The 18,950-nt window shown below is 41.6% G+C and overlaps 1 protein-coding gene across 4 annotated transcripts in view; it reads right to left on the bottom strand.

The window, feature by feature from the left end:
• The window catches only part of HIVEP1 (HIVEP zinc finger 1), a 110,057-nt gene that overhangs the window by 42,572 nt on the left and 48,535 nt on the right, over positions 1-18,950 (bottom strand). For all 4 annotated transcript variants that reach the window (XM_052697741.1, XM_052697740.1, XM_052697743.1 and 1 more), the window contains one exon: positions 4,652-4,705. In XM_052697741.1, the coding sequence (XP_052553701.1) occupies positions 4,652-4,705 (54 nt within the window). The remainder of the gene's footprint in view (positions 1-4,651; positions 4,706-18,950) is intronic.

Raw genomic sequence — 18,950 nt, 5'->3', positions numbered from 1 at the left:
TGCCACAACAGTTCGAACTTGGAATGTGGCAAGGGCAACCTCACAGACCAACCAGTGAATAGCAATGCCAAGTATCTGAAAGGGAGGATTCATGAGAATATACAGCATCGTGTTCAAATTACACTATGAAGCATCTCCAGCAGAAGTAAAAAAAACGGAGAAGTTCTCTGAGAAACGTGAAAGTGATCAAGTGTGAAAGTAGAGAAATGCGGCTGACTGCTGGTAAAATAGATTGAAAAGTGCCTTTTCCTTGAAGCTGGACAGAGACATACCTACCAGTACTGGGAAGAGATCAGGAGGGGAGTCTGGCAGACATCTGCATGCCATTAGAGGGACTGGAAGTCTGAGTCCAGGATGGATTTGTTACACTGCACACAGCTTGCAGTGAGAGTTAACAAACTGTTTACAACTTCATCTGTTGAAGAAACTGGTACTTGAGCTCTATCCATGTCAGAAGAAAGAAAAAACATGAGTAGAGATTCAAACAAAAACAATAGCTTATTTAAAGGGATGAATTTATAACGGACAAACAACCAAGACAGCCTGCAAGTCTAAACTGCAATGAAGCCAAAGAACACACACACATTTCCAGATCATCCCATATCACCTTTGCCCTTACATACTTTAAGATACAGCCATCACCACAATGGAGATGCAGAGTAAGAACACCTATCTTCCCTGTGACATTGCCATTTATCACTGCTTCTTTTTTTCAGAAGAAGTAGCTATCCAAAATAATACAACTAAGAGTCAGAGAGAGCTTGTGGGACAAGTGGGTTTTGTGGAGTATATGCTAGGCCACATCACCATATCAACGCTGTTGAGCTCCAGAGTGCTGAGCGTCTGTACAGGATCTGCAACCCCTCTTCATGGCAAATCTTGGTGTTGCTGGAGTTTGTCACCAAACTTTAGTTCCCTGAAAAGTTTCAGAAGCAGCATGAAAGATTCAACAGCCTTAGCATCGCTGGTGCCAAGTATCAAGATAACTAGGGTAAGGGCCACTAGCCCTAAACTAAAATCCTATGACAATGCTCGTGGAACTGGTGCCCCTAGGATGCAGCCTGTTGTGATAAGCAGAGAACTGCTGCAACGGATAAAGAAGAAAACAAATGCTTACAGTGCTTCATAATGAACTTCAGTGGCTGAACTGGTTCAGAGGATGATCAAAACAGAAGCCTCTGTGGTAACCACAAGGATCTGAGAGGACTTGACTTTATCAGTCTGGAAGGGAGAAGACAGAGAGACTTTCTTGGGATGGATTTCTTAGGAGGAGGCCAGCAGCAGATCAAAGCCAAAGCAGATTCAGCTAACTGCTCTCCAGACCGTGATACCCAAATGGGTGCCGTCAGGGAAAGCTTTCATTGCCTTCACAAGGAGAAAGTTTTGGTTTTTGAAGACCACCATCCCTTCCAGCTTTTAAAGGACAACACACAGATCACTCATGAGAAACAAGACTTTCTTTGTTATGTCAACAACAATCAAAGTTGAAGAGATGCTAAGGTTCTTCTACTAAAAATTCATACTGGCAACTGAGCAATTACAACAAGATGACATGATGAAAGAATTATCCACCTTACACAGCTGATGAGCAGGAAAAGAGTGGAGCTGGTCCCTAAAGAACACATTTCTGGTCTCAACTTGCAGGTTACCTATCTGCAACCTGAATGTATTTGTGGACTATCACTCAAAATATATGTATATCTTCCAGTTGCAAATTCATACTAAGTAACTGAATTCTGCTAACTTCAACACGATGTCTGTTTCTTTACTGTCTTTGTGTTCAATAGAGATCTATTTCAATTTGCACTTAATTGGATTATTACAGCTAATGGCAAAATGCGATGCATAATATACATATCTTTTTGTAGTCAATTAAATTCATCTTAAATCCCACACATGTATAAAGTTTTGACTGGCCAGTGTACAATACCAGTCAGCAAAGAACCCAGTATGATTGAACTTATGAGGAATTCCTCCCCACAAACACACTACACCCTCTAACAGCTCCAGTATTGACAGGGCAGTATTTAATTTGCAATAAAAATATACAGCCATCTTAAGGTGAATTTGTATACACTGCATTGTGATTAAAATACCTTATGTGAGCACGTTCACATTTTGTTTACTTGTTTAGCTCAAAATACACTTTCCTTTTTCTCAGTGGCCTTCAAACAAACATTTAATTTACATCATATTACAAAAAATAATGAAAAAAAAATAGACACTTAAGGAAGTGATAAAAATGGCAAAGGATGTTTCTTAGTTGAAAAGGTACAAAGTCACCGTATTATCCCAGTCATTTCTGTATCAATTTTATATATAATTTTTTTTAACAACTAGTCCTACAAATTTAGATTAGGACACAAAAATTAAGCCATAATCTTTCTGCCTCCTGAACCCCCTGACAGGCATGTGCTATCATCATGCAAATCTTTGCAGCCCAATCCCTTTCAGAGCACAGTGGAGAAAGTTTCTTCCTTTGTGTGGGATCACAAAGATTGTATTGGTGCACAGCTGAGAAGAAAATCCTGAAAATAGAGGTCAGTTCATCTTCAGCTTAACAAGTCTATCCAAAAATAAATAAATCAACCCAGAGAAATGTTACTTCTTTAGAACCAGCATCAACAAGAGCAGACAGTAATGCTTTACACACTGAGCTTTTATGTTTGGATGGCAATGCTGCTTTCCTATGGTACGCTAAACAAAATACATCACAAATCTATTCAGTTGAAGGCCTAGCTTGTTGGAAAGTCTCTGTAAATGTTTAGAAGGCTTCTTTTATCCCCCAGCCACATATTTTTTTCTCCTTCACCTTTTTTACAAAGGCATAAAGCGACATCATAGTGTTAGTCCCCATTCAAGGCAGCCTGTATCAAATCTTCTTTCGAAAAATTAACTCAATCATGAGTCTGGAGAGAACAAAGCTGAGTGGGATATGGACAAGGTTTACGAAATCTCAAAAGCAGCTGGTAAGACGAATGTTGAGCTTTTATTTAACAAATCAGACAATGCTCGAACCAAAGGACACCTGTTAAAACTAGTAGGAAGTTGGGAGAAAAAAAAAGATATAATAATGTACTTAATGTGATTGGTGGTGAACTTCTGCAATTCATTGCCAGAGAATGCTGAAGGCAAACAACACTGAAAGAAAAGGGTTCATGGTAACAGGTCCTAAAAGGACCCAAGGACAGCCTTGGGAGGAAGGAAACAGATTGCACAAAGTGGCCAAGCCGAGGTGTTGTCCTCAATCTGTATGTCCTGAGCATAATGATGGGTCAGACGGGCCCTGCTGGGATCCATCCCCCCTGGGATTCTTCTGTTCTGTAATGTTCAGTAAGTTTTTAAATTCATTGTTTGAAAAGGTAAAATGCTTTGAGTCCAGGAGTATCAACAATGCTGTTCACAGACGTGTCAGAGCTCCGAAGGACAGGTCACTAACATGAGTGCAATGAGTATCTACTCAGAGCAAGACAAACCAGTGACATGCGGTACTGACAGATGAAAGTACAGCATTCTGGACCCACCAGACTTAGAAAGGTGATGCTGTTGCTCCATGACACCAGGCCCGATCATCAGTGAAAAGTATTGTGAAAATGTATTCCCAGTAGGCACAAACACAAAGAACACACATATGCACCACATTCATATGCATACACAGGATCACAGGTTGGAAGGGAACTCAAGGATCATGAATCTTCAACCCCCTGCCACAGGCAGGGCCACCAACCTCCCCATTTAATACTAGACCATTTGCCCAGGGTCCCATCCAACCTGGTCTTGACACACAGACTTTAGCCCCTGAGTTGTTTCCCTACATCCTCTCATGCATCCCCTTTCAAGTACTACACTTTCAGTCCAAAAGGTTGGCTATGGCTCCCTATGGCTCATGGTGATGGGTTTCACATCTGGATGCTAGGGCTGTGGCTCTGCTGCAATGGCCCTGGACAGAGTCTGCTTTCTTCAAGTGTTTCACTGGGGTTCTCACCTGCCCTCATACCCCTGTGCTCCTCTGGGCTTGTGGAGATGAGTCTTCCATGGCTCTGCCCAGGGGAGCCTAGCCAGCGATTATTTGGTCTCTCCCTCCCCATGCTGCTTCTCTGCACTCGTTTATGGGTGCACAGATGAGCTTTATCACACAAAACCTAACAGGTATTCCTGCATTCAGCCAGCCTTGAAATACAATGACTTTTCACCAGCTTTCTAAATCCTAACACACAGGCTTAATCTGTCACAGGTCAACTATTTCTTAAAATAGCCTATGAGGATCAATCTCCTTTCAGCATCTGTTAGAAATCATCACATATTGCTTGTCATAAATCAAATATGGTTATTAACCATTAGGTAAATCATATTATGAACCAAACTGTTAGTACAAGGCTTTAGTCAATAAACTGTGCAGGTTCCAGTGCTATAGCTTCAGCAGCCTTATCTAGGTCAATACAGTTACTCAAGTGGTTAGAACAAAGCTTTTGTGTCTGCACAAAATTGGGGTGTTACAGATCGCAGCATCTGATCAGCAATACACATACCCTGGGCTTCATCCAATGCCCACAGCCCAGTGGAGCCCAGTTTCACTGATGCAGGAAAGCTTTACATCAGCCTGTAGAATCACAATGTGCTTTTTCTATTTCATTTTGATTTTGTTTATTACCTCTTTGTTGGTCTTCTTTTCCATTAAGTTGTTTTTGTGCTTCTTCAATTTTGTCTGCAAGAAAAAGAAGTAATTATTAAAATATATTAGAAAAGAAGCAAGTTTTGAGAAAGTCATTTACCAAAGTCTGTCTCAAACTAGCTGTTTATATTTAGGAATGACACCATTCACACGTAAATACGCAGTACATTATGAGTAATACTGTCATATAAAATTTCATCATGTTTTACCAGCAAGGCTATTGACATGTTAAATTACACGGAACTGCAGAGAGAAAAGCAATGGCATCAGATCTGCAGTCAACAGCTAATCCCTCTGTAGTTTCATGCCATCTGTAAGAATTTATGCAGTCAGGGGACTCTTCGGAATAGGTATTATCATGCATTACAGAGTATGTTAATATGCACACGGAGTATTTTAATACGATTGTGAGAAATGCTGTTAGAACAAGACAATGCAGCATTAAGCATGGTGATATAAACAGCAAATGGGATTTGATACACGAAGTGGCCACATGGGAGTGGTGGGGGGATGAGCAGCAGCCCAGCACTCATTCCTCTGCGAAACCACCCATCGTTCACGCGCACGCAGCAGGAGCAAAAAGCAGCCTTGAGCCTTTATGCTCACTGTTCTCAGCAAAACGCCTGCTGCCCCCAAACTCATCAGTGCAGGAGAAGGAATTGTGTTTCTGCTGTCGCCGCACAGCAGATCCTGCTGGGAGGAGCAGTGTCATACTGTGTATGCCTGTGCTTCTATGCGCAGAGAAAGAAGCAAGGAAAAGTGCAGCTGGAACGAGCGAAAAATTGGAGATCCATTTCTTCTTGGTAGCACACTGCCCTCTGAGAAGCATCAGGAAAAAGAGGTCACGTCGATGAGGACGAGGAGCAGCAGCACTACGGTGTGACAGACCAGGACCTGAGCTTGGAACGTGGCTTTCACACATCACTGATATCTCCCAAAATGCCTGTGAAATATTTTTTTTTGGGGGGGGGTTCCAGTTTTTATGAAATTAAGTGGAAAGAACAGAAGAGGACTGCAACCATCCTAAACTTCTCTGACAGTACTGCTCCAGTTCAGGAAACACCGGGCTTCCTGGCTGCCATAACCAAGAGATCAGGATGGCTCCTCACAGGCCTCACCTCTCTTCACCAGTGGGAGGGCTGCTATGTGATCGGTCCATTTACTCACCAATGCTATGTCATGCAAGGTTACAGCCCTTTCTTCGACAGACTTGAAATAAGTGGTTTTAAATGACTTCTCCAATATTTATGAGCTGAACCACTAAAGGAAGTTCGAACCACTTGTTTTCAGCCCCAAATTGTTTTCCCATTATACTATAAGCAGATCTAAAGAAAATTGTAACTAAATCAAACCCTTCTCAGAGGTTTTAAGACTGAGTTCAGCATGCTTCAGTTCCTCGTTTCTGCCTTTTAAATCTAGCTCCAGGTTCTTTTTCTCACTGGAGCTCAGCAACTTAACAAATTGACCCACACAAATGGCTACAGGGCAGACTCCCACAGCTATGAGCGAGCTGAGCTGCTGATAAGAAAGAAACCACCACAGTTTTAAGAGCCAAATCTCTTCCTTCCAGAGCTAGCAAAATGTATATACATAAAGCACAGCTTCTCCTATACACAGCTTCTGCTAAACCTATACACTGGCCACTGAATACAAACACGAGCAACTCAAGAAGAAAACAACCTTCTTCTGGCTCATTATCAACCTGGTTACACAGATATGCTTTAACCAATGAAGACTTCATGTTTAAGGGCTTCCTGGATTAAAGAACAGCTAAAATACTGTATGAATCTATAATTTTATTATTTTACGTAGGCTGCTTCAGAAGTAATGCCTCCTATTCATTTCAATGGGAACTACAACAGAATACAAGGAGCACAATAACACTACTTGATAGAGCAAATTCTCTGTTACAAAACAATAGTTTTCACCAGCTTGATAGTCACCAGCATAAGCTATGCATTTTCAGCAATGATGAACAAGAGCTGCATACCATGTTCTGGTATCTGAACCAGTGGAGATGACCCACTGCCTCCACTGCTGAAACACACCACCCACTGCCTCACATTGCTCACATCCACTGTTTGGTCTCCATAACATTCACCAAGTACTGATAAAACAAACAAAGCATCTTTTATATATGTATGCCACTAACGCTTTACCAAAAAAAAAACAAACAAAATGTGCAGACTGGTCATGGTTATCAAACTCATTTCCCCTGTTTAGAAATGTATGTAATGCACTAGGGAGCGCCCAGCTCTTGGGAAGACGTAAAAGATTTGTCACAAAAATTTATATGCAGCTACAAAGACAAATGCAATTTCATTATTAAAAGTATTATCAAGCATACCTCACATAAACGGTACCATAAATCCACGTGTTTAAATTCATAATCATTCTATTTTATACAGATAAAATTATTTACGTATTTTGGAAGCGTGCTACATTAGATTGCCAGGAAGATAAAGTACTTTGAACTCCCCAAATGAATTATCTCTTATTTCAAAAATGATGAAAAAAAGAGAAAGAGTTTGTATCAGAACTGCCGATAGCTTCTCTGTCAGATTCATTCCAAACAAAGAACCACAGATAACTGAAACAATAACTAGGTAACCACATACTCTGTATCTGGCCAAAAAATCTCCTATACTTTGTGCATCTCCTCAAATGCCTTCCTCAATGAGTGACATCCATTGCATAGATGTTTTCTTACCTGTAGAAGCATCTTTGTGCAGCCATTACCTGCAAACAGCACTACACCCTTGACAGCCATCTGATAAGGGTCATGACCTTTCTTACCAAGGCACTGAGGCATGTTTCACAACTCAGCACTAAATTTTTGTTGACAACCCATTACATTTTACAGCTCCAGACGCCATACTGGCGGCCGTCTCCTCAATGTGTGAAGATTTAAGCTGAAAGAACTTACCCTGAAACACCAAGGAACTGGAAGAAAAGCACGCAGGTGAGCTAAATGAACTTCATTTGCTTTTTGCTAGGACAACAGAAAATAATACAACTAAGGGAAATTCTTGCTATGCTGCAGTTGCAGCTCCCTCTTTATTGCCCATACAGTGACAGAACATCCCTGGAGGTGTTTGAGGCCAGGTTGGATGGGGCCCTGGGCAGCATCATCTGGTGGGTGGCAGCCCTGCCCATGGCAGGGGGCTGGAACTGGGTGATCTCTAAGGTCCCTTCCAATCCAGTCTATTCTGTGATCCTATGAACAGTGCTTCAGTGGACTGTGGGTTCTTGTAAGATACGTTCTAGTGCTGCCAGTAGATGTTCTGCTGGAGTGGCACACATCTAAACGAAACGATGAGCGTGTGACACACAAACTCTTATTTAAGGGAGAAGACACTTCTCAAGTGCTCACTAGAGAGGAAGGATAATGAAATCATCGTGCATTCGTGATGTGAAGGGATCGAAGATGCCACATCACATAACAATCATGGAGTCAGCTCTTGATTATCAGAGACAGGTGCATACCACAAAATAGTAAGCTGTAGGTAACACAGCATAACAGCAATATATATAAAATACAATGACACAACATGAGTACAAAGAGGAGAAAAGAAAAGCCAGTGAGCACCTATGAGATGTAGCAATTCCCAATCAAGCCTGGCTGTAGCTGCAGGTGTCCAAGAACTGCAGCACCACACCAACACCCACTCCCGCTGTCTGTCTGTCTGTCTGTCCTGGCTGCATTCAGTCCTTTCCCCTGCAGCAAGATAGTTCAAGTATCTGCACCACCAGTACTATATTGCAGTCCGGTTGCCTGAGCTATGAATGCAACTTGCTCAGGACCATCACAGTGCCACCACCATCACGCTCCATCCAAACAAGAAGACTTGTACTTCTCTTACAGCATTTGCAGCAAAGGAATGGTTTTTCTTTCTCTAGTTTTAAAGGTTTTCATGCTACTGTCCAACACATCCACCAGCAGATTTCTGCTGCATAGAATAAACAGTTAATTCCTTGGGGTTTTAAATATACGTAACCATATATAATGTAACCATGCTTTCTAGGAACTTGAGCAAGGAGGCTTACACACAGGAAAAGATGGTTGCTGATTTATATGTCTCCCGCTATGGAAGATCCTTAAGAAGATACCAACAGAGTGAGTTTGAGATGGTAGGGCTGTGATGGATGAAAAATAAAAGCAAAAATAAAACTTTCACCAGCTTTACGTTCTCTATTTGCAGTATTCACTGAGGACATAACCACGTGGATTTAAATACATCACAAACAGAATATAGTTTAAAAAAGACTTTCAGATTTTTTCAAGACATCAACACCTACAAATACAAATGTGATTACACGTATTAAAATGTTCATTTCACACATGAAAAACTTTAAAGGCATTGTGGTCAGCGAAGAAAAATAAAGAAAGGTTTGATAAATAAAGGTTTAGAAATTTCAGCAAGTAAAGCGAAACTACCGAAAAGCGTGAGGTTTGCAGAATACGAAACCAGTAACTTCTGTCAACAATTTAAGATGAAGCAAGTGCAATCTTTCATTTGTGGGTTTGATTATGGCTTTAGTTTTGTTGTTTTTAAACAAACAAACAAAGGAAACAATCCTACTTTTAAGCCACCAGGACATTTGACAAGGGAGTAGGAGGTGGTAAATATTCACTGGTATTCACATATAACCTACTACTTTATGGGTAACTGGAGAATTAGCACTTAATATGGTGCAAATCCGTACCAGAACTTAAAAATAAAAACAACCTTTTTTGCTCAAAAGGTTGTTTTTGTTTATTCAAATATTTAACCAAAACAGCTGGAAGGAAAATGTCAGCATTTTTTTTTCCCCTTCAGTTTAATGCAAGAAGAAATCTCAGACCTTACGCCTGACTCATCCTAAAAATACCTCCAGCAAAACAACTTCAGATGACAAGTGGCTTCGTGAGACTTTCTAAAGAAAACCCACTCTCTCTTACCTTTCTCCGTCAGATGACATTTGAAACATAATGTTAAAAAACGCTTTGCATGTTTTTCAGTGGACAACACGGAAGATATAAAATCTAGTTTTTCTCTGTTGGATCACTGGGAGAGAAGAAAGCTGCTAAGACCAAATATTCTTCTGTTCAAGTGCACGAATGTAATCACGCTATGGGCATTGGGAAGTATTGCTGAAATCAGAATGTTAAGTGGGATTTTTGTGGTTTTTAGCAGGGGCAGACACAGCTTGAGAGCAGTGAGATGAGGTTGAGACACTGCAGAAATCTCCATCTTCGGATTATTGAAACCCATCAGACTAAAACCACTATGCCAGTGCTCTGTATTTGAGTGCACAAGAATTGCTTCTGTAAGCATTAAGAATACTACCAGGTTTTTTAAAAAGAATTACAATAAAATAAAATACCCAGCTCTGCATGAACTATGCATACTGGCACTGAGAACAGCTGTGACTTTCCATGGAGTGATCACAACCTATTTCCACACTCATGCGGAGCAACTGTCCACCCCTCTCAAAGAAAACCCTTGTGCTTCAGGAGTTTGTGTTCTAAAGCTCACCCATGGATGCAGGAGTTGATGTTGAGCTTGGATTGTTGCCCTGGGTGATGATTTCACCCTGCTCCAGCAGGCCACAGCAGGATGCAGGGGATACCCATGAGCTCTTCCCTGAGCACTGCAGGCATCATTCAGTCCAAACATTAAGTAGATGAATCCTAACTGAGATCAATCCTAAGACTCCCCTGCAGCTAATTGAAAAAAAAAAAAGGAAAATAAAAAGAACAAAGAAAGTGTACTAAAGCGAACACAGCAGCAGGCTATAATGGTAGGATGAAGGATGGAGAAAAAGGACAAAGAAAATAGAAGCCTTCTGGTTTTCCTTCAGCTCAGAGGTGCCTGCCAACACCGAAGAAGCCTGCCCTTCACTGAGGGTGAGGTGGCAGCAGCAGTGCTGGTGCAGGATGAGCTCATCCCCGAGCAAGCAAAGGTGGGAGACCTGGCAGAACCCGATGCCAGTTGTGCCAAAGACTTCTTTGATGGCCCTAAATTCCCACCGTCGACTTTCTGCTGCAAAATTAAATCCTGCGAAGTTGGCAAACAGCAGCAAAAAGACATTTTGCAAAGCCTATATGACATTCAAATTTAAATCTGCTTCTAATTAAAAACCATTCTTCTGTCCCCAAACGTTTCACTTCCCTCATTTAATGAGGAATGTTCAAGATTAAAAGGAAAGATCAGATGAAGCAAAAGCAGTCTCTGAATCTTCTCTTTAATTTTACAGTGTGGGAACCTGACATCTTCTGGCACTTGCTTTGGTTTCTCCTTTCCACCTTGGGGGCTTGGAGAGTCAAAGCCCGGGGCTCAATAGGTTAGAAACACTGGTATGAGCCTGACAGCTGCTAGCAAGGCTGATCCCAGCCCACCATACATGCAAGGTGAAACAGATTAAATCTCTGTCTGTCAGTCAGCAATAGGTTTGAAGGTTCCTCATGCAGCTGTAAGGTAGGGGAAATCGAAAAATCTCCCTAAAAATTAAGAAATGTGAATTTAATCCTCTCAGTAACTAGCATGAAGATGCAGGAGCAGTTATCTGTTTCCTTTTTTTTAATACATTTCAAATGAGATTTAAAACATGTTCTAGTCGTGATCATAACCTTGACTGATGACCTATTTGATCAGTTTTTCAGGAAAACCTTATGCATTTTCATTCTAATGTCAACTTTAACTGCTCATCATGCTCCCTGCCGTATATAATTATTTGCATCTAAAAATGAAAAACCGATGACAGATACTTTACGTAACTCCCTTAAAAATAGAATATAAAAATCCCTATTTTTCATTTAACAACAACAAAAAAAAAGCTTGCTTGCATACTTGAAGACGCAATCTGTACTCTAGAGATTAGACTAGTATCAGCAATGTATGGTTATACTGCATATACAATAAAACAGTCAATGCAGAGGTTGTACATAAATTATGTATATAACAGCTCTATCCTTGCCATCACATACATATTACTTAAGCACAGCAATGACTCCTGATGAGACTGGCATGGTTTATGTGCATAAATTACGTATACACTTTGCATATGAACCCAAGCTCAGTCTCTCTCATAGATACATGACCATGGAACGATCAGCTGCTTTGGATACAACTGCTATTTGTTTTGGTTTTTTATCATGTAGCATTCAGACTTATGAAAAGCTGAGCATACGAGGTTTGCAGGGAAGGATTTTTGGATGCCTCCTTCCAAGGCCAGTGGAGGAATGCAGTGCACAGTGAGGCACCTGTGGGCAGAGGCTGGGTAACCATCTAGCACAAGAACTGACATGCAGGTGAGGCTCTTCCTCACAATGAGCTCCTGCTCAGCATCTTTCCACAGGCATCCCTTCACCTCTGGAAGCAGCTATGCTTCTGAAGGCCAGTCCTTGCTCCTGTGTTTACTCCCAAGAGAGACATGAGCCTGACACAAGAGATAATTCATTTACACATTGTTTCAAACAAAGCAGGAACACAGGTACTGATTGCATTTACATTTGCATAGCTTCTAATCAGCCATCTAGTAAAGTAATTACAGCATTGCTATGCTGATGTTTAGAGCATTGTCAGCCAGGTTCTACCGGTGTGATTGCTATCGCTGCATTTTGCTTAATAATTATTTAAGAGCCTCTTAAAACATTCACTACTCCAGGCTTCATTCTGGCTTTATGATTTTTTCTATACTTACCCCAGTATCGAGTTAAAAGTTAAACATCTAAAGCTGCCCTTAGCTCACTGCCTTCTCTAGGCTGCTGCCACGAGCACCTGCACACCTCCTGTGCTGTCCCAGGGTCCCCTCTCCTTCCTCTACACTGCTCTATTTGCTGTCTCTTGATCTTATGCCCCAAAACTGGAAAGAAATGTGTTTTTCATTCATTTATTTAACGACTGACACAGAAATTAAATAACAATGCATGAAGTCCAAAAGAGTAATTTCTATAATACTGTCTCAAACACTCACTCTACGCCAAGGAGCCAAAGCTGCGACTCCCCAGCCAAACACAGAACAACTTCCATTAACCTTTCTGGTACTCCAAAAGCACTTGTACTTGACTTCAAGTCTGCTGCAGGAAGGCTCACCAAACCTAGCAAGTACCAGGACTGGATCTGCAAGCAGAGCAACATCAAGAGCCTGTGTTTCATCACCTGACACAACAGGTTGGAGACTTTCTTCAAGTTCTCTGATGAGTCAAACTGCTCTTTAATTTCTCCTTCTATTTCTGGAGTTCCTCAAGTGCAAGGAGTTTATGAGGCAGAAACCATGCAAGCAGATAAACTCAGCATTCAGGAACCTAAAGCACCAGCAATACTATTGAAAACATCTTAATTTTCTTAAGATTGGCACATTTGAGCAGTGATCTCTTTACTGAGATCCCGAAATTTTGACTGATATAAATGGTTGAAATAATTAAATCTTCAGTAGGATGTTAGATACTGAAGTTGTTCTAATGATCAGATATTAAGTAAGTAAGTGGTATTACTAGCTATGAAAATGACCAAAACACAATTTTGATGAGACTCAAAAAGTAAATAATAAGTACAAAGAAGTCCCCTACAATTAAAGCCCAAAGTCCAGTCCAGTATCTTGCTTCCAGCAGCTGCCAAGAGCTGGAGTCAAGGGAAAAAACAGCTGAGCAAGTGTAAGTCTTGGAATCAGTAAGGCTGGAAAAGACCCCACGATCATTCAGTCCAACCATCCACCCAGCAACAACATTTCTCCACTAAACCATGCCCCTTACTACAGCATCTAAACATTTCTTGACCATCTCCAGGGACTGTGACTCCACCACCTTCCTGGGCAGCCTGTTCCATTGCCTGATCACTCTTTCGGAGAAGAAGTATTTCATGACATCCAACTTAAACCTCCCCTGGTGCAACTTGAGGCCATTTCCCCTCATCTTGCTGCTGTTATCCAAGAGAAGAGGCAGCTTCTCCCCAGCTCACCACAACCTCCCTTCAGGTGGCTTCAGAGAGCAATATGGCCTCTCCTGAGCCTCCTCTTCTCCAGAGTAAGCAATCCCTCTTCCCTCAGCCGCTCCTCGAAAGACTTGCACTCCAGATGCCTCATAGCAATGAACATCTTCTGAACAACAGTCCTGAACTATAGAAATGTAGCTGTGCTGCAAGCCCCAGAAGCTGTATTTGCATACAACAAGTAATTCTTCTGTTAATTTTCCCCACTTGCTCTTGGCAAGGAGCTCCACAGCTAGGTTCCTGCCACACAGGACTGCCTTTCTGGGTTGGCCTCATCCTGCCACCTCCCACTCCAGAACACCTTTACCTCCAGTGCCTTTGCACAGCTCTGCCATGGCCTGAACCTCCTACCCTTCTTCTGCCCATCATCTCTTCTCCAGACTACAGAGCTGCATCTACTTCATCATCCCTTACGCAAAGGCCGTTCAGTAGCCTTTTGTGTGACCGACAGCTTCTGCAGTACTATTTTATGCTCTTTGTAGGTGCAAATGAGGAAGGAGAAGAGAATTAGGAGAAAGATGTCAGAATCAATCCCACTATTCAAGATGAAGGCGCATCACAGATGCATACTGTGACAGATACGTTTTTCCTCTATTTTTCCTCTACAGTTGCCATAAACATTGCTAATGTTTTATTTGCTTTTTGACAGCTACTGAGTATACAGTTGACATCTCCACACAAATATATGACCTAGGGATCTCATGCCTGATTGTTAACTAGCAATTCAATTTATATGAAAAGTTGGAATATTTTTTTTCCCCATGGACATCACTTTGCATTTATCTGCACTGAATTTCATTTGTCATTTTATAACATGGTTGCACAGCAACCTAATTGCGTTTTGAAATCCTCTGCATTTCATTTTGCATCTTCGTCTTTACTACCATGGCTAAGTGCATCAAATCAGCAACACTGTCACCTCACTAATGCTGCTCTGCCCCGAATCACTCAGAAGAACTGAAATTGACAGATGCACATTTTTATTAACTGCAAAATGACAGGCAGTGTTTGCCTGCTAAGGAACAGGTATTAACTGCAAAATGTGTAAATATCAACCACGTGATACATTTTGTTTTTAGGGGTATGAGCATAGGGAGAGCTCACTCAATACTCCATCTTCTTTCAAAATCACGCTCCATCAAGAGAAAAGTGGCCAGTAGTTTGAGGGAGGTGATTGGTGAGACCTCACCTGAAGTACTGCATCCAGATGTGAAGTCCTCAGTATGGGAGGACCACCAAAATCATCCAGGGCATGGAACTCCCTTATGAGGACAGGCTGAGAGAGCTGGGGCTGTTCAGCCTGGAAAAGAGAAGGGTCTGCGGAAATCTGAGTGGCCTTTCAGTATCTAAAGTGGGGCTACAAAAAAGGGACTCACTCTTGAGCAGGACAGGACAGGACAATTGGAAGTAAGAAAAAAACTTTTCACAGTAAGGGTGGTGAGGCACTGGAATAGGTTGCCCAGAGAGGTGGTGGAAGCCCCATTTTTGAAGACAATCAAGGTCAAACTGAATAGGGCTCAGGGCAACCTAATGTAGCTGTAGGTGTCCCCATTTGTCGCAGGGGAGTTGGACTAGGTGACCGTTAAGTGTCTGCTCCAACTCAGTCCCCTCATCCCCAGTCACACACACAGCATTCTTCTCACCAGCTCTTACTAGAACCACAACATCTGCATTAATGGGCCTTATAACTGGGCCCACTCTAACACAGTCTGAGGTCTTTCCTAGAAGAATGTTCAGTTGTTTCTGCTCCACCCTTTTTTTCTTCCTGCCTGACCTCTATACCAATTGAAACACAACATGTCAATACTTGCTTCTCCAAAAAATATCTCATTTTTAAATTCTACGCTGTTCAGTAAATCCACTTGGAACATTGCTACACAATCATATGCATCACATTTATCTTTAAAAGATATTTCAATCCCTCTTTAGTAAACCATATTCTAAATGCAAATTTAAAGCTTTCCATTATTCAAACTAATGCACCTCATTTTTTGTTTGCTTCTTTTTCCAAGGATTTAACAGGTTACCTGCTCAAGTGTGCGAATAAACCATCGTATGACACTCAGAATGGCATCACTCAGTCTTACTGCTAAAGAAAACCAAAATCTCACACCCAAGGTCTTACACTAGATCTTTTTCTGTGGACTTTTCAAGTTTATCTTTACAAAGTAATCTCTTTTTTTCCTCATCTACCTTTTCTTTAATTAAATGTTATGGGTTGTCACTTTCTAGAAAAACAGAGAACAGACACTGGATTGACAGAAAGCAAAATACTTTGAAAAACTGTTGAGGCTACAGTGTGATGTAGGAGCAGGAGCACCTGAAACACAAAGCTTAAGCAGAGGCACAATGGAGTGATGTTCTTGTCAGCTGGGTGCTCCAGCCACGAACGTGGAATCAGCCATTCAAAGGGACTTGCAAACATCTCTGACTTCAGGAGACATTTGCTTCTCTGGGTGAACAGTTAAAATGCAGATGGGAATTTTGAGCATGAAAAAGTGATAGTCTGTTTAGGAATATTGTGAGCAGCCTGGGTGTAGGAACACAGACAACGAAGAGCCAGGGGCAATATGGAAGTCTGGGCATGGGAACTCCTGCAGACTTGTGGGAAGGATGTGAGGAGCCCACGGTGTCCTCCAGTGCTCTCTGGCAATGCATTTCTAGGGATAAAACGGCTCCTAGGGGAAAAGTACAACACAGGTAGGAGAAAGATGAGGGAATTAATTGGAGAAAATTAAAATCAGCAGGAAAGTCGTGGGCAGATTGGCTTAAATTGTGCAACTCTACCAGACACTTCCCAAGCTGCTACTCTGAGAAGAAGGGGGCAATTTAGCAGACATGCAGACATGAAATCAGACATATCAGGGAGGAGTTCGCTGTGGCCTGATTCAAAGCAGAAAGGAATTAAGAAAGGATTAGATTGTACATTCACCAATATGCTCCCAGCAAACCAGTATGATCTGAAATTACAAGCAATGCTGCAGCATTTTGTTTCACTACCTTCTAGAGCTTTTAGGAATGAGTTCTAACGTTACAAAGCCACTAACCACCAATGAAAGCAGAAACTGCACTCTAGCCTTGCAGAGTGCCCAAAACAGATAGCAACAGGTCCTTCACCATGACCTGGAGGTGCCTTTGTGTGTGGAGCTTTAGAAGGCATTGTTGGTAATACATATATATATGTGTATAAAAGAAAATCCTCTATATCCTCGATTCTAATCAGCACCAAATCTGAAGGGAAAAAAAAACCCAAAACTTCCAAAAAAGCAAAACAAACCAGAAACTGCTTCCTCTGCTTCTCTCCCCAAGAAAAAAAAAAGGAAGTAGGCTGAGGAATCTTCTCAGCATTCCTTCTTTGATGATCTCAAAGATATCCCTGAATAACAAACAAGCACTCAGGGAAAAACATCCTGGAACACTGACACTGCAAATTTAGTTCATTAATCTTTTTCTTTTTTTTAGTACAAAAAACTACCCACTACAAGAAACCGGGTTTTACCTAGTAAAAGAGGAGGAAAAAAATGTAGTCATATGCAGTATTTGCATACATTATTAACACACTATTTCAAATGGAGATCTCTTTTGAAAAATAAAGCTACAATTCTACAAAACTGCTTGCGTTTTGTATCTCCTTCACCATTTTATAGATCACCCCATACAAAGAACACTTCCTGCTCCCACAGAACAACAAACTGCTATGATTTCTTACAAAACAAGAAAAACGTGAACTGAAACAAAAGCTTACTCCTTTCCCAAGCACGCTGCTGAAATTTTCTTTATCTACTTGCAAGTTTGGAAAGGTAATTAACTCGCTGCTTCTCAGACGCCTACAAACCGATGGCACTCTGCAATCCGAACACCACCCCATGTGTTTTTGCCTTTCTTATTTAGAATTCACGCTCCGTTTTGCGTTGTCTGGTTGAAGATGAGGGGGCGGTGAGGAACGCGTGGCAGAAAGCCATAGCAAGCTGCCACACACCCAACTCCAAGTCGCATGGGGAAGAGAACAACTAAGCCTGCAGGGAGCTCGCTCCATGAGCCCCATGCCAAAGTGTGCGGCCAGGGATGCAAGCCCTCGAGAGCTTTGTCCTCCAGCAAGAAGATTTTACCCATGTAAACCCTGTGCCACAACAAAGTAGAAAGACTCGCACCCAACTTCATTAACTCATTTATGGTAAGAATTGTTGTTTTTGGAATGATGGCTTCTAAAAAATACGGTGAGTGGGAAGAGGAATTAGAATGCGTCGCTTGACTGAAATAATGAAAATTCAAAACCAGTATAATGGCCTGGAACTACTTTCTGTGTACGTTTTTAATATGCCTGTTCAGACATTTCCACGGTAGCACTAAAATTAATCCCTTAAGAAACAGCCTCAAACACATAATACTATTAAGCTTTTAAATAGCCTTCTGCCCATATATATCCCAATCTGTTAATTTCAGGTTTAAATTCGAGACATCTTACCTAGTTACAGAACTATTTTTTTTCTTTCTTTCTTTTTTTTTTTTTTTAAACAGCTCAGATAAAATAAACGCCTGCTCAAACATTTCACATTTCCAATCAGAGGAAGGGCAGTTGAAACAAAAATTTGGCAATGTAAATAGGAAGAAAAATAACATCGCAAACTTCACATACATGAAGAACAGAAGGGTGAGAAAGGGAGGCCAACCAGACAACACTGTGCTTTTCAATTTCTCCAAGAAGAATCACACCTGCCAATAAGCAACTGGCTCACCCAAGGCTCCCTGACCTGGAGCCGCTCATTGACCAGAATGGCTCAGGCAACCCCTTCCCTCACCCGGTGGCAGGGCTGGACCCAATGCACCCCAGGGTATGGCTGTCCCCTTGGGCATGCTGTTTTAACCAAACCTAAGAAGCATGACACCTGGAGAAAGCGAAAAGGTGTTAGGTGAGAGGAGAAAACAGTCCATAGTTGTCAGTTTGCCACTGCAGTGATGAAAGACAGAGATGCATCACTTTCCACTGACGCATGCAGCTGGCCCGGTGGGAGATCTCACTGGAGATGCCTTCTGGCCCTACTGTATGGGTGTTATTCTCCTGGATTTTCTCAACAAACCATTAATAATCACCTGCCAAGGACCAAGTCCTGTTTCCCTAATAATTAGTTGTCTCCAAATAATCTTCTCCCTAATACTTGTATCTTCCCCAAATTTGTTCCTGTAAGTCCACCACATGCTGCAGTAGAACAGAAGCTTCTGCCCTCTCTAACATGATACGTGGAGGAGGACCTCGGTTCCTTTTTGTGTTTTCTTTAAACAGCAGGGCAAACACTGCTCTGTATTGA

This window comes from Tympanuchus pallidicinctus, unplaced genomic scaffold, assembly GCF_026119805.1.
Source record: "Tympanuchus pallidicinctus isolate F22 unplaced genomic scaffold, pur_lepc_1.0 scaffold31, whole genome shotgun sequence".
Classification (NCBI taxonomy): domain Eukaryota; kingdom Metazoa; phylum Chordata; class Aves; order Galliformes; family Phasianidae; genus Tympanuchus; species Tympanuchus pallidicinctus.
The sequence above is the reverse complement of the archived record's forward strand: the minus strand, read 5'-3'. Positions and strand labels throughout refer to the sequence as shown.